General features: G+C 45.1%; 1 protein-coding gene across 1 annotated transcript in view; it reads right to left on the bottom strand.

Moving 5' to 3' along the window:
• Window positions 1-1,337: 1,337 nt before the first annotated feature.
• LOC148517641 (protein kinase C delta type-like) overlaps window positions 1,338-16,672 on the bottom strand; it is an 81,121-nt gene continuing 65,786 nt past the window's right edge. Inside the window, exons 10-11 of the mRNA XM_088478491.1 lie at window positions 15,445-15,602; window positions 1,338-1,764 (exon numbers count right to left, since the gene is read on the bottom strand). Of these exons, the coding sequence (XP_088334617.1) occupies window positions 1,338-1,764; window positions 15,445-15,602 (585 nt within the window). The remainder of the gene's footprint in view (window positions 1,765-15,444; window positions 15,603-16,672) is intronic.

The raw sequence follows: 16,672 nt of genomic DNA, 5'->3' as shown, positions 1-16,672 counted from the left end.
GATCTTCATGTTATGGGAACTTGTCTCTTTCTATGTTAAGGATTCCCAGCTGCTTAGAGGTGATGTCCATCAAAATAAGAATTTTGAGAATAAATCCCCCCCCCTCCCCTCCCCTCCCCTTCTGGGTCAGTGCATTATATCCCTGTCATTCAGGAGAATCTTCCTCCTAGCAGTTAACAGATTGTTCTCCTGCCAGGAGAACAATCAGATTTTAAATTCCACCCTTTCTCCTTCATGCACTAGGGGACACTGGAGGCTTCAGACAGTATGGGGTATAGACGTGTGCCAAGTGGGAGCTGCCACTTTAAATTTTTAAGTGTGACTAGCTCCTCCCCCTCTATACCCGCCTACAAGCCCAGTCTTAGTTATTCACATTTTCAGGGTATTTAAATAGAGGGTTGCTGCGCTGAAGCTAAACAATATCTACATTGAGGAACAGACAGGCAGCAGCTGTGCTGCCTCTCTGCATCGATCGAGCTGCCAGGGGGACCCGCTCGCAACTGCACACAGTTCGCCTGGGGTCCCCGACTACAGAGACTACAGTCTCCATATTGGAGGTCTCGCATGCCGCTGCTCGCAGTGCGCATAGCGGTCCTCCATTAGTCAGCGGAGCAGCGTTGTGAGTATGCCCTGGCTCCCCGTCTAGCGGGGTAGCCAGGTCAACATTAAGAGCGGCATATACAGGAGCAGGCTGCTCCGATTAGCGGGGCAGCCAAACATATCACTAGCACATCCTCCTCGTGCAGCAGACATAGCACGCTTATAACCCAATTTAAGCGCAATAGTGGGGGGGGGGTAGCCTAGCTCAAGAGTCCTGCTCCTTCCTCCCAGTGTCCATCCGCGCTTCCCTCGAGGGTGCTGGCGACCATTACACGGAGGGACATTCTGCTACATACGTTAAATGCTGCTGCATGGACTGTAAGTCTAACCTGGACTGTAAGTAAACAGTGGGTTTAGGCTGGTCAGGAGAGTATTTAAGGTAAAACTACTTAGTGGTTACTTCCTTCTTTGCCTAGCGTTTTCTGGCACTGCTAGGAGCTCTATTAGGGCAAGTGTGGCTCTCTCCTGCCTCTCTGTATCTCAGATTCTTCTTTTGACCTTTTTCACTACACTTTACTGTTGTTTGTGTGGGGTCTGTATGTATCATAACTGAAAGGGATGCTAAGGCGTCCCAAAAGTTATTTACCTGCAAAAAGTGTGCAGAAAAAATGTACAGGGGCAGTCATCTAACTCCCTACTAATGTGTGACCATGCAATCCTGAATAACAATCTTCAGGGATGTCATTTCCGCTGTCTTGAATGGCGCAGGTTACAATGTGCTCCAGTGGTGCAATCGTTCAGCGTGCTGTACTTATAAGATAGTATCGGTTGAGCAATACCGAGGTTGTGAGTTCACTCACCTGGAGCAAATGTAATTTTATGTCCCATCTCTCTGACGAGATGGAGGCTTCTCGGAAAGAAGAAGAGGTCTCCAGGTCAGCGGCTCTAGAAAAACCAGCATGGGCAAGGTCCTTAGCTGAATCCAGGGATGGGATCTCAAAAGCGTGACTATTTCCCGTACACAACTGGATCCTCTCCACAGGTCTCAAAGAGACTGTTGCCCTCAGTCCTCCAATTGGAGGAGGAGAATATGCCAGTTTTCCAAGGGCAAATATGCCCCAAATTCGCCTAAGGAAATCCAGTAGGAGCCTGAGCCGATGTCCGGATAGAGGCTTTACTTTCTGCAATCCGCCAGGTATAGTAATTACACGACAGTCTTTCTTTCTAAAGAAACAAAGACAAGCTTTTGCATTCAGTAGAGTGGGATTCTCTTTTGATGTCAGATTAGGAACATCCATTTAAAAAAAAATTCAGATGTCCCAGCGGTTGTTATCCTTTTATCCTACAGATAGTAGAAAATCTGGTGAGGAGCTCAAGTGGCTCACCTGATAAGGCGATTACACCAGTAACAGAAAGGTCCCAGGATCGAAAGCCAGTCTGGGACAGCATGCCACTTTGTTAGTTTACTCCCCCTACAGTAGTCTGTCTAGGAAGACTATGCTACCAGTTCCTGGGGCAACAGCTTTAAAAGAGAATACTATCAAGTCCCTTTAAACAGCTGCAGGCCTCTGCGTCCTGCGATTGTAAGCTGCTGGAAGCTTATTCTGTTAGCAATATAGGGGAAGCTGCGACTTACCTTGGAGAAATTGGTTGACGTCGTCCAAAGACGTTTGCAATATATTCATCTCTGGCGTTTTCGGCGCATAGGGCGCTGTGGCTTAAACAATGGCAGGCGAATGCAAGATAGAAGAAAGCTGTGAAAGCACTTTCATTCACGGGAAGTGTATTTTTTGGGAACTAGATAAATGGATTTCTCAAGCTACTGGAGGTAAATACACTTTTCTTCTGTCTGCGGCTCCTCCCTCTAGAAGATCTTACTCGGGACCTTAGTTTTGGTCCTTTCGTGCTCCGGGACGTTCACGTGGTCGCTTCAGACGAGGACCATCAACTTCCCGTGGTTCCAGAGGACATGGCAAAGCCACAACAACATTTGATCAATAGGAGGTTAAGTCCACTACCAAGCCTCGGGCAGGATGGTCTTCCCTCTCACCTGGGAATCCACAGAGTGGGAGCGCATCTTTGGGACTTCAAAAAAGTATGGACTAATCACTCGGGGATGCAAGCTCATTTTTCAGCTTCAACCTCCACTTAGGTTTTTTTTACCAGGTTTACCAGTCTCCAATGACAGGAGTGTCGTTTTACAAGAAGCAATAGACAGGCTTCTATCCACAAGAGTGGGGGTCCAGGTTCCCAGAAATCAGACCGGAAAGGGTTTTTACTCCAGTCTCTTTGTGCTTCCGGACGGACAGCTCGATGAGACCTATTCTGAACTTGATGGATCTCAAGCCATACCTAAGGATTTTCAAGTTCAGGATGGAGTTCCTTTAGTCGGTGATTGCGGGCCTAGAGGAAGGTGAATTCATGGTATCTCGAGATATCAAGGACGCCTCCCCTCACATTCCTATCTGGCCGCCTCACCAAGTGTGTCTGAGATTCGCAGTTCGAAATTCACATTTCCAGTTTCCGGCCTTTCCCTTCGGCTTATCATCAGCACCCAGGGTATTCACAAGGGTCATGGCTGTGATGATGAGTCTCCTTCGAAAAACAAGGGATCACTATTATCCTTCACCTGGACAATCTCCTTCTGAAGACCCATTCCAGGGACAAATTACTGCACATCACAGTGACTCACAGCCCTCTCATTCTAGAAGGGTGGATCCTGATCTTTCCCTAGTCCCATCTGCAACTGACGCAGAGGCTACAGTTTCTGGGAATGATCATGGACATTATGTCAACAGATGTTCCTCCCTCAGGAAGAGGCAACTTCTATGCAGGATATGGTGAGGATTGTCCTTCGACATCATCAGGTATCGATGCATATTTGCATTCAACTCCTGGGGAAGATGGTTGCAGCATTCGCGGCCATTCCTTACGGAAGGACCTTTCAGCTTGCCCTCTTCTCAAAGTGGACAGGATCCCATCTTTTCCTTCAACAACAGGTAAGGTTAAGTCCCAGAACTCTGATATCCTTTCTCTGGTGGTTGAACTCGGTACACCTAAATGGAGGAAAAGAGATTCGGAGTGTGGGAGGGGCTGGGGGGCTATCATTTAGGAACTTCACTTCCAAGGCCACCGGACATCACAGGAAGCGAGTCTGCAGATGAACATATTGAAATTAAAGACAGTGTTCTACGCTATTCAGACAGCAGATCACCTGTTGTGGGGCCGAGCAGTCAGGGTCCAGTCAGACAACGCTACAGTGGAATACATAAACAAACCAGAAGTTGGCCGGCTATGAAAGAAGTAAGCCGGATTCTAATCTGGGCGGAAATGTTTGCGATCGGCAGGATGTGCAGCCAGGGGAATGGGTACTACATCTTCAGGTTTTTCACCAGCTTGTCCAACGGTGGGGGTCTTCTGCAGGTCGACCTCATGGCATCCAGATGAAATCATCAACTGCCTCTCTACTGCTCTTCGACGCGGCAGTGGCAGTGGATACACTGTCATCGCTGTGGCAGTTCCAATTTGTCTATCTGTTCCCTCCGTTCCCTCTTCTCCCTGGATTCTACACATCAAAAGGGAGAAGGCCAATGTTTTATTGGTGGTTACGGATTGGCCTCGCAGAGCTTGGTATATTCCATCATTCAACTTGTAGTCTTCTCTTTTCGAATCTTTGGAGTCTATAGAGTTAAGATTTCTTTCGTAGACAGTAACACTTCTTCTCGCGCTGGCCTCAGCCAGGAGGGTGTCAGAACTGGGAGCTCTATCCTGCTATCCTCCATACTTGGTGTTTCATGAGGATAGAGCCGACCTCCGTACAAGAATGGATTTTCTAAGGTGGTTTCGGCTTTCCACATCAACCAACCTAGTGTGGTGCCTGTTTCTTCCACAGGATTCACCTTCGTCAAGATCCTTGGATGTTGTTAGGGTTCTTTGTATGTATGTAGAGAGGACTGTAGCCATAAGTAGAACAAACACTCTATTTGTTTTGTAGGATGCTGCTTGTCCTGGTTGGCCAGCTTCCAAACAGTAGCTGGCCCGCTGGATTTGTCTGACCATCAGATAGGCGTATATGGCCTAATTTAGGGAGCCTCTGCCTTCTCTTACAGCGCATTCCACTCGCTCAATGGGTTCCTCGTGGGTGGCTGCTCGCGGGGTTTCCATGGAGTTACTTTGCTGGGCGGCTACTTGGTCTGGCTGGCATACGTTTATTCGTTATTATAGATTTAACATTGTGGCCTCTGCAGCGCAGTATGGCTGGTCTGTTTTGCAGGGTTCTCAGCGCTCTCCCGCCAATGATGGGAGCTCTGGGATGTCCCCACTGTCTAAAGCCTCCAGTATCCCCTAGTGGATGAAGGAGAAAACAGGATTTTGGTACTTACCGATACATACCTTTCTCTGATTCTGCGCTGTTCCTTCCTGCCAGGGTTGTGGTAATTTTATGTTATGACTGTTAAAGAACTGTTTGACGTCTTTTCTCTTGTTGTGTTACTGTTATTTCAACCTTCTAAAATGTTCTGTGTACTTGCTTCGTCTCCTCGTCTTCCGTTTGTCTTTTTCTCAGCTCCCCTCGGGCACAGTTTCCTAAGACTGGGCTTGTAGGGGGGTATAAAGGGGGAGGAGCTAGTCGCACTTAAAATTGTAAAGTGCCAGCTCCCACTTAGCAAACGTCTATACCCCCTAATGTCTGAAGCCTCCAGTGTCCCCTATGGAATCGGAGAAAGGGATTTATCGATAAGTACCAAAATCCTGTTTTCCATACACTGCGGCTTGTATTGTGTTAGGCGCACTGAAAGTGCACATCAAATAATTATGTAATGTTGCTTTGCTTGGTTAATTACTGGCTGTCAGGGGCGTCAGAACGATTTATGTTGTAGGGTTATGAAATAGGTCCTGAGAATATGGAATCTACGTGATTTTGGCAGATTCGCGGCTAAATTTGTTTTTGCCATATAACTCATTGCCGCTTTATATTTAGCTGTGAAGTCGATGAAATCACGCCTGTTCTGTGATCTAGGAATCTATTACATAAGCCCCCATATGTTGTATAGTGTTACTAAAAATGCACTTGGGCAGTATAACTACTAAAAGATATTAGTGGAACTTATCTTAAATTAACTATCCTATCTATTCAGATGCTGATGTACCTTACGGTTTAATCATAGCTTGTCATATGTAGGGATGACTACCTGCACCTTTCACGAGCGTATGGCTAATCACCGTAGCTCTATTCATCAGGCATTGCTGACGGGTGTGTCCGACAAACCGGTTGCGAAACACTTTCTGGATGCGGGCCACCAGGTCGCTTTGCTTAAATGCAGGATCATAGACTGAATACCGAAACCTTATTGTGGAGGTGATCGGGCATTGCTTCTGAAGAAACTTGAAGCCAAGTGGATATTTAGACTTGGGACCATGTCACTCCACGGATTGAATGAATATAGTACTTGAAATGTGTTTTTGCGCTGATAGGCTTTTCGGCATCATGATTTTGATGCACCTGTGCAGTGTGTGTATGTTTTTTCTTTGCGATACAATTTGTATGCATATTTATTTTTTGGGGTATATTTGTGTGTATATTGTATATTTGTTTTGTGCTTTATGTTATTGGTGTCTTGTGTATGTTAATATTTATGTATATATTTTTTTCTGGGTATTCATTTAAGTATATGGGTGTGTATTTTAATATAATTTTAACATGTCTGTATTTGTTTTCTTTTCTCTATTCACCTGAAACCCTGGTCTTAGTACCCTTTGATGTAATGAGCTTGTGCCTATCGATATTTGCCCCACCTGATTGGACTTAGAAGTTTCTCTTTGCATGTGGAACACAGCCTAACATATCCTTATTCCAGACATATTTGTCTGCTGCACCCGCTACTTCCGGTTCGGTGGAACGCGGAAGTTGGTGTAATCTTGGGGCAGAAGTGAGTTTCTGCTCCCTGGCTGGAACGCACTCTGGGTTGTAGCGTGTGGTACACGCTGCAAGTATGATTATACATGTGATGCGCTCTGAGCCTTTACCGGTGAGATCGCGGTTTTCTGATGTTTCTAGTGCATACTTTTAGCTTATACTCGGCGATGGTGATATGTTATGGTGTGTTCCTTACTTGATTACTTAATTAGTGTTGTTATGCTATAGGTGTTGTATGGGTATTTATATAACCAAGGGGGCTGAATGTCCCTCTCTGTAGGTGTTTTGGGCTTTTTGTTCATGCTGCGCTGTGTTGGCTGTGTTTCCTGATGAAGGGCTCATTGGAGTCCGAAAACGTTTGAGCAGTGTATTACCTCTGCCTATATGTGAGTAATAAATAGCAGCCTTTTTATATGCAAGAAGAATCTGGTGAGGCGCCCCCCCGGGAGAGTTAGGGTCAGGCTAGGGGAAGGGGGGTTAGAGTTAGGCACCCCCAGGGGGAGGTTAGGGTCAGGCACCCTCCCCCCTGGGAGGTTTAGGGTACGGGGAGGGGGGTTAGGTTTAGGCCCTTGCTGGGGGAGGAAAGGGTTAGGCACTAGGGGGGGAGGTTAGGGTTAGGCACCCCGAAAGGAGGGTTAGGGGGGGAGAGAGGGCTAGGTATAGTAAAAAATACTTACCTGTCGGGATCTTGTCATGCCGGTCTACCGGCGTCGGGATTTGAACCGCTGGACTTAAACATACCGATTCCACAGAAGACTAATGTTGCACTACAAGTGTAGTAATATTCAAAATCATTTGTACATTAAACAATCGATAATTAAGCTACATTATATTGTAGAGACTTGCACAGGTTTATATGCTGGACTGTAATAGTAGCCCAGAAATGACAATAGCAGTGGCAGAACTTGTGACTAGTGGGCCCATGTGCTGAAATATGTTTTGGGCCCTCCTCCTCTGCCCCACCCCAAGTTCATAGTGACATGGAGAGGTAGAGGGTGAAAGGGAGAGGCAAGAGGGTTACAAGGAGATGGTGATAGGTACTGGGTGACAGGGAGAAGCAGTAGGTGACAGGGAGAGGGTGGCAGGCAGTGGCTGACGGAGTGGCTGACGGAGTGGCTGACGGGGAGAGGCTGACGGGGAGAGGCTGACGGGGAGAGGCTGACGGGGAGAGGCTGACGGGGAGAGGCTGACGGGGAGAGGCTGACGGGGAGAGGCTGACGGGGAGAGGCTGACGGGGAGAGGCTGACGGGGAGAGGCTGACGGGGAGAGGCTGACGGGGAGAGGCTGACGGGGAGAGGCTGACGGGGAGAGGCTGACGGGGAGAGGCTGACGGGGAGAGGCTGACGGGCAGTGGGTGACGGGCAGTGGGTGAAAGAGAGAGGTGACAGACAGTGGGTGGCAGGGAGAGGGTGACAAATATATTACTGTTTAGTTACGTGGTCCCAGAACTGCAGCTCATTTGATCCTCCTTGGGTTTTAATGTCGGGGACAGTCACAAGATCATGACATCTGTTGGTGGCAGTGGTAAGGACTACCTCAGAGGAAGAGCCAGGCCAGTCGGGGAGAAGCAGGGCGGGATGGGGAGGAGCAGGTAGGAGAGAGGCTATGAGGGGAGGAGAGGAGGGCCCAGCCTCCTCCAGCCGGATTACATCCACAACCACAGCTCATCATTCCATGATGTTACCACTGGGACGGGTTGGCGGCACATGGTGGCGTATATTGAGTCAATCTGACTCATTATAATCCAGCCAGCTGCGGGTCCCTTTATTTCGGCGGGCCGCAGTGCAATTCACCAGCTGCACCACCGGTAGTTCCGCCCCTGGCACAATGGCAGGAGTGACTTTTTGTATCTCAGAGTTAGGATTCTCCATCTTCTTCATAGTCTTTGTAGTTTAGTCATATTCTGTTGTTTCTTAGGAACTTTGAAAACCAAGTATAAATGTACCTTTATTTTGAGAAGAAACATGTATGCAGTATACATGTAGTAGCATGTTTATTGAAAATAATATATGAAAATGACATTGATCCATAGTATACAACCTCTGTGTTGTATATGATTTCCTCTTAAGAATTAAAAGTTCTCAAACTTGACAATTTTTAGGTAGTTTGAAGAGAAAACTTATTGGGAGATTTCTGCTGCTGTCTTTAGCCCCACACTGATAATTGGATAAATTGTATATCTGGTAATGGTTAATGACCAGTTGACACTTCAATTTGGAAAAGTTTAATGCCTTTCAAATCTGGTTTAAGTGCCAGAAGGGAAAACGCCTCCATTACGGGACTGATATATCTATAGCCAGCTAAGATATCCAAGGTTTCCAAAATAAAGTAACAAGTAATATATCTAGGCTGTTATCTGTGTGGAGTTTGTATATTTTCCCTATGCTTCTGTGGGTTTCCTCAAGGGGCTCTGGTTTCCACCCACGATGGAAGGTCCTGGAAGGATAAGCTTGGTAATCATCCCACAGTGCTTCCTATAGAGCAGCACCTCGTGTGGCCATGGTTACTATGATGACCTGTAGAATGCTTCCTATTATTTTCCATGTAATAAATATCTAAATAACACTCAAATAAATGAATCCAGAACATCTGCTTTTTATAAATCATTTTCTTTTATTGAACATATAGTAAAAGGCATACAAGGTACAAGCAGAGGTAGACCATGTAACTCTGATACAGTAACACAGCAAGGTAACGATACAAACAATGGCAATAACAAATGAGAACAGAACTAAGGGCCTCATTCAGAGGCGGTCGGAGGATGCAAGCGATCGCTCAGAAACTGGGCGGCCGCTTGCATCCTGACCGCCCGCCTCTGTTTCGGTCGTTAGGCTGTGGGTTTACACCCACAGCTCTAACGACCGCTAGGGTGATGGTCGCGATGGTCTCTGACGACGAGACCCTAGGGTAGGGTCTCACTTGTCGTAAGCCCCGGAGAGCTTCTGGCTCTGTCAGAGCCGGAAGCTCTCCACTGACATCACTAGTGATGTCAGTGGGGCCTCCCCCAAACGGTAGGCGTTCCCATGGGAACGCCTCCGTTTGGGCTGCCACCCCCCCTGCCCGCCTTCCAAACGGGGCGAGCTGTCAATCAACATCGACAGCTCGCCCCCTTTGGAAAGAGACCCGCTACGACCGGCGCTGTCGGTCGTAGCGGGTCTCACGCATGCGCACGAAGGAGCCGGCTCCCTCGTGCACATGCGCACTTGACAAACATCGAGGCGGCTGTGCGGTCGTAGACCGTACGGCCGCCTCTGAATGAAGGCCTAAATGCTGTCCTAATAAGATATATAACATCAGGTATATATGCAGCGATACCATTATCATATAATGGGCCTGATTCAGATGTGGACACAATGCTGATATTTACGCAGTTGAGCAATTATCGTCCGACGGCGCATGTCTCATGGTCGCACTACGCAAGCACCAAGATACCACAGCAGTGAGGATTACAGGGAGTGGCAGCAAAAATGTGGGCGAGTCTTGAAGACGCTTCCAGCACTGCTTGAGTTTAAGATGACGGCGGCCCCGCCCCTTTATGCGAGACGTCATGACGTCATGTGCAAAAGGGACGAGGCCGGCACGGGGCGCTCAGAGCGCTAGCTACGGCTCTGCTCTTAAGTGTTTTTGTTAGGATACGGTTTTGGATCCCTTAAATATCAATGCAAATCTATAAAAAAAATTCATAAATCATGTAATTTGGACCTGCTTACATGCAGTTCAAAACCCGAGGTCGGTTTTTAAATCTGATTTCCAAACTGACTACAGAACCGAATCGTAACTTGAATTGTCTCGGAACCTACCCCAAAGTGATTTCGAACTAGGGAGCTCATTCAGAGCCGCTCGCTCGAGGGGATCGCTCGTCCCCAGTGTATGCAAATTCGGCTAAGTGACGGCATGGCAGGCGCTCGCTCAGAAAGGCATAAGCACCCCACTTTGTGTTGGCAGATGCCCATTAGCGTATGTAGAGACTCCCATTAGCGCCCATCATCTCCAGGAAGTGTATTAAAATATTGGTACATCGAGGACCATCGGAAGGGCTCGCAGCGCTTGTGGTTGCCTTACCTTACCGCAAGCTCTGTGAGGACTTCAGTGTACAAAACAGGCAGGTGACGTGTACTATGACAATGCCTCTTAATTATGCACGCCGAGGAAACTACGTTGAAAAACATAGGCACGCCTGCGTTCGCACCTCCACTCCCCCGTTTCTAGTGGCCTGCCCCTGTTACCACCCACAAATGGCCTCTTCTGTCACTCAATCAACTGGGCTGTCTATGCTGAGCAAGCGAGTGATTCCCGGTCTATCGCAGTGGTTCCCATACGCGCAATGTGATGCATACGCATACGCAGAATGCAAAAATTGGCCAGCAACGAGCGAGCGCATCCTAGCGAGCAGGTATGAGTCAGGTCCAGAATCTTGTGGGAGACACAGCCAGAACAGAACAACCCACACAGGCCCAAGAGCCAGCACCTGACTAAAACTGCTGGTAACCAATCACAGTCGACCAGGCCAATGCGTAGGCTGACATAATCATAACTGGTAAACAAGTCAGCAACCTATCCAAGGATTCAGTCTAGACTCAACCAGCCGAGTACAGATATAACACCACCTTCCCTTCTAGCTGGCAAATCACACACCTTTCTATTTTGTTGTTATTAAGATTAAACTATTCTAACATACTAAATATTAAAATGTACATGTAGAAAATTAAAAAAATCTAAATAGTATTATAGCTATCCGGCCCCCAACCTGCCCTTCTAGACGGCCAATCACACACCTTTCTATTGTGTTGTTATTGTCTTGTAAAAATTCAACTATACTAACATAGTAAATATTAAAATTTAAATGTAGAAAACTTTAAAATCATAAATAGAATTATTTATATCCGGCCTCCATCTGTTATAATACCTGATGAACTCCTGCACTGTCAAAACCTAAACAAAGTGCCCTTCACCAATAACAACCCCCTTTCCCGGAACACACACTTGTTCGTAGGTACTCGGCTGCCGCCTGGACTTCGCACTTAAAGTAATAACAGTGCAGGAAGCACAGGTATCAAAATATATACATAGAAATGTGACACTCTAAGACTTCATATTGGGAACTACACCTAGATTATCAGGAGGTCTTCCATCTAGGAATAAACCCAAGCTCTTACTCCTTAGCTTCTCACTCTCTATTTCTATTGTGTTATTACTGTCTTCTGAAAATGAAACTATACTAACATACTAAATATTAAATGTAATTGTAGAAAAAGTGAAAAAAAAACATAAATAGCATTATAGCTATCCGGCCTCCAACCTCCCCTTCTAGCCGGCCAATCACACAGCTTTCTATTGTGTTATTACTGTCTTCTGAAAATGAAACTATACTACCATACTAAATATTAAATGTAAATGTAGAAAAAGTGAAAAAAACATAAATAGCATTATAGCTATCCGGCCTCCAACCTCCCCTTCTAGCCGGCCAATCACACAGCTTTCTATTTTGATGTTATTATCTTATTAAAACCAAACTATTCTAACATAGCAAATATTAAAATGTAAATGCAGAAAAAGTAAAAATCATGAATAGACCTATTGCTATCCGGCCTCCACCTGTTATGATACCTGATGAACTCCTGCACTGTCAAAACCTAAACAAAGTGCCCTTCACCAATAACAACCCCCTTTCCCGGAACACACACTTGTTCGTAGGTACTCGGCTGCCGCCTGGACTTCGCACTTAAAGTAATAACAGTGCAGGAAGCACAGGTATCAAAATATATACATAGAAATGTGACACTCTAAGACTTCATATTGGGAACTACACCTAGATTATCAGGAGGTCTTCCATCTAGGAATAAACCCAAGCTCTTACTCCTTAGCTTCTCACTCTCTATTTCTATTGTGTTATTACTGTCTTCTGAAAATGAAACTATACTAACATACTAAATATTAAATGTAATTGTAGAAAAAGTAAAAAAACCATAAATAGCATTATAGCTATCCGGCCTCCAACCTCCCCTTCTAGCCGGCCAATCACACACCTTTCTATTTTGATGTTATTATCTTATTAAAACCAAACTATTCTAACATAGCAAATATTAAAATGTAAATGCAGAAAAAGTAAAAATCATGAATAGACCTATTGCTTTTCGGCCTCCACCTGTTATGATACCTGATGAACTCCTGCACTGTCAAAACCTAAACAAAGTGCCCTTCACCAATAACAACCCCCTTTCCCGGAACACACACTTGTTCGTAGGTACTCGGCTGCCGCCTGGACTTCGCACTTAAAGTAATAACAGTGCAGGAAGCACAGGTATCAAAATATATACATAGAAATGTGACACTCTAAGACTTCATATTGGGAACTACACCTAGATTATTAGGAGGTCTTCCATCTAGGAATAAACCCAAGCTCTTACTCCTTAGCTTCTCACTCTCTATTTCTATTGTGTTATTACTGTCTTCTGAAAATGAAACTATACTACCATACTAAATATTAAATGTAATTGTAGAAAAAGTAAAAAAACCATAAATAGCATTATAGCTATCCGGCCTCCAACCTCCCCTTCTAGCCGGCCAATCACACAGCTTTCTATTGTGTTATTACTGTCTTCTGAAAATGAAACTATACTAACATACTAAATATTAAATGTAAATGTAGAAAAAGTGAAAAAAACATAAATAGCATTATAGCTATCCGGCCTCCAACCTCCCCTTCTAGCCGGCCAATCACTCACCTTTCTATTTTGATGTTATTATCTTATTAAAACCAAACTATTCTAACATAGCAAATATTAAAATGTAAATGCAGAAAAAGTAAAAATCATGAATAGACCTATTGCTTTTCGGCCTCCACCTGTTATGATACCTGATGAACTCCTGCACTGTCAAAACCTAAACAAAGTGCCCTTCACCAATAACAACCCCCTTTCCCGGAACACACACTTGTTCGTAGGTACTCGGCTGCCGCCTGGACTTCGCACCTAAAGTAATAACAGTGCAGGAAGCACAGGTATCAAAATATATACATAGGAATGTGACACTCTAACAACTCATATAGGGAACTAACCTAACCTAGAAAAAGTAAAAACATAAATAGCATTTTAGCTATCCGGCCTCCAACCTCCCCTTCTAGCCGGCCAATCACTCACCTTTCTATTGTGATGTTATTTTCTTATTAAAACTAAATTATTCTAACATAGTAAATATTTAAATGGAATTGCAGAAAATGTAAAAATAGAAATAGCTTTAAAGCTATCCGGCCTCCAACCTCCCCTTCCAGCCGGCCATCACACACCTTTCTATTTTTGATGTTATCTGATTAAAATCAAACTATTCTAACATAGTAAATATAAAAAAAGTAACACTTAAAAAATATATTTTCCTATCTATATCAACATTTATCATAAATTATCAAAATACTACAGGATCTAATGTCCTCTTTCCACACGTCTGATCTTGCACGTGTCTTCCATGTCCTGTATAATTAGAAAACAATATTAGTACATTGTACCGATTACACCATGTGCACTTAGTATCATTTATAACAAAATATATATAACATAATATACATTTTTGTTTCTATGTAGAAAAAATATAGACTTTTTAAAACCTTTGGATTATTTACTAGTGTAACATTATGAGTCCACAGAGCATAAGCTGCTTTGTGACATTTCTTTTTGCACTAATGCGATCATTTATACAGTAAGCACCTGGACCTGTACATCAATGGGGCGACTTCTGTGGTGTGGTGCAACATCTTGGTGGGAGAAGATGGATATAACACAGTGTCTGTAGCTAATTATTGGTTGTTAGCACTTACAGGATAAAATATGTAAATGAGACTGAAGGGGTGGAGACTGAGAATCAGAGGCATTCTCTGGTTAGCGGGTGGTCGCAGAGTCTCTTCCCTGCTATAGGATCTTTTACAGGTTCCCAGAGGATGTCGGTAATTGGGAATTGCTCTATACTTTTAGTAGGACAGCTTTTGTATCACCCAGACACCTTTTATATAAGTGTCTTGCTTGGTGCACAAATACTTTCTGTAATAAAAGCACAATATATAACATGGAAACATACAGTAAAGACAGTCCACAGCCCTCACAGTCTCCTCACCCATGATTAATGTCACGTGATGCTCCTATTAAAAGGGGAATATGGGAAACTAACGAACAGAGTGATCACATTTAATAGTAGGCATATTTACTTTGTCAAACACGTGCACCCACCAAAGGCTGGGCTTAAGGCACACTTGCCTACCCTCCTGATTCGGCCGAGAGCCTCTCGGAAATTGGGTGCCGCTCCCGGCCCCCCGTAAAGGCAGGCAAACTGACTCCTCCTCTCCGTGCGGTTATCAGAGATTCCCCCGCAGCGGGAGTGGTCCATGACGTGATTCATGCTGAATTGCATCATTTTGGCCCTGCCCCCTGCTTCAGAATGCAAAGTATTAGAGATATGAGAAAGCAGTAGTGGGCGTCCCTATGCTGGCTGAGCGGTGGCCGGCATTCGCATATTCTCACTGCAACTTTGCTTACGATTACGCAGCTGAGATTGCGATCCGTGCTAAATCAGGCCCTATGTTTGGTTCTATTGCTTTTTCTGTGCATGCAGCAGGTACAGCTCACTCCTCCTACCCCTCCCTGCCTCCACTGTTCTTCCTCTGCTCACATCCCTGACATGCCCCTTCTCCTCCATTTCCCCCGCTATTATTTTTATATCTCTTAAGCTATATCTGTTTATGTAATAATCCCCAGCCTGCAATTATTTCTGCATTTCATCTTGCAAGAAGCTTATTGTCCAATATGAAAACTGATTATTATTGATCCTCAAATTACTATTATGCCCAGCTCTATCTCCCTTTTTCTTTCTTCATCTTTCCCTGGTTTAAAATTGAAATCTTCAATCAAACATGTTTAAAAAATAATAAATATATAATGTACATACATGCAGAGGTTCCCATTCTGGCACCCAGCAGTGCTGAAGCCTCAGCTCTATGTTCTTACAGGCCGGGTGGCTTTGGCAGGGTTCTCCAGGTGGAGGTGACGAATGAGAACCCTGCAAATCCTTCCTGCTCCTCGGCTGTAAGAGGCAGTTTACGGGCTTCTGCTGCCTCCATTCTTTCCAGATGTTTAGTTTTGGAGGCAGGCGGTGGAACGGTTGGCTAAAGAAAGAAGAAATAACATTTATACCAATGACTATTGCATCTTTTATTTGTAAGGTAGAAAAAGAGGCATTTACAGATTTTGCACAATAGTTTAAATACTAGGTGCTTACAAGGAGGTACATTTACTAAGGTACAGGTTTTTAGAAGTGGAGTTGTTGCCCATAGCAACCAATCAGATTCTAGATATTATCTTCTAGAAGATGCTAGATAAATGATAAGTAGAATCTGATTGGTTGCTATGGGCAACAACTCCACTTCTAAAAACCTGCACTTTAGTAAATATACCCAAAGATGTCTATATAAAGCTGAAGGAAGTGGCATAAATGTTGCACAAAGAACTGTCAGTCAGACCATATATAACAGTATTGCAGTAGATGCAGTGCTCGAAGTGGGGCGGTATGACATATCGCCACTTCCTGCTGCCACTTAATTTTTGATACAGTAGAGAATGTACCAGCGCTGGAACAGCTGTGGCATTGTGTGGAGATGTGTCCATTGTGATGGAGCCGGGAGCATCAGCTCCTGGTTGCACTGCTGTTTACAGCTAGCAGTGGCTGCCAGCCAATCCTGGCTCGCAGACCAGCTACCAGTCAAAAGAAGGGACAGATTTTTTAATCTGGTACCTTCTGCTAGCCAATAGCGGCTTGCAGACCGCCAGCCAATGAGAAGCAGCAAAGTGGCTTTCTCATTGGCTCACGGCCGGTGCTGGATTTAAAAAGACTCTCCTTCTTTTGACTGAGTCACGCGTCCCCGCTGGTAACCGGCATCGCGGATCCCTATTCCCTCTCTGACAGCTGGTTTAGGGGTTGGATTGTGGACATCTGCTGTCGGTTCTTGCTTCCCTTAGAGTAGCCTCAGCCATTCTCAGGACAGACAAGCTACCCATTGAGGAGACCCTGAAGGACAGTCCTCAGGTCACAGGTCTGGCAGGGAAGTGGCTGTAGTGTGCTGCGTGGGTGTGGGGTGTGTGTGTGTGTGGGGGGGAGTAGAGGAGGGGTGGATTACATTTTTCATACCCCCTCCTCTGAATTCCCACTTTGAGCACTGAGTAGATGTGAGATTGCTCT

Source organism: Taudactylus pleione, unplaced genomic scaffold (genome assembly GCF_031769625.1).
Source record: "Taudactylus pleione unplaced genomic scaffold, aTauple2 ptg000214l, whole genome shotgun sequence".
Lineage (NCBI taxonomy): Eukaryota > Metazoa > Chordata > Amphibia > Anura > Myobatrachidae > Taudactylus > Taudactylus pleione.
The sequence above is the reverse complement of the archived record's forward strand: the minus strand, read 5'-3'. Positions and strand labels throughout refer to the sequence as shown.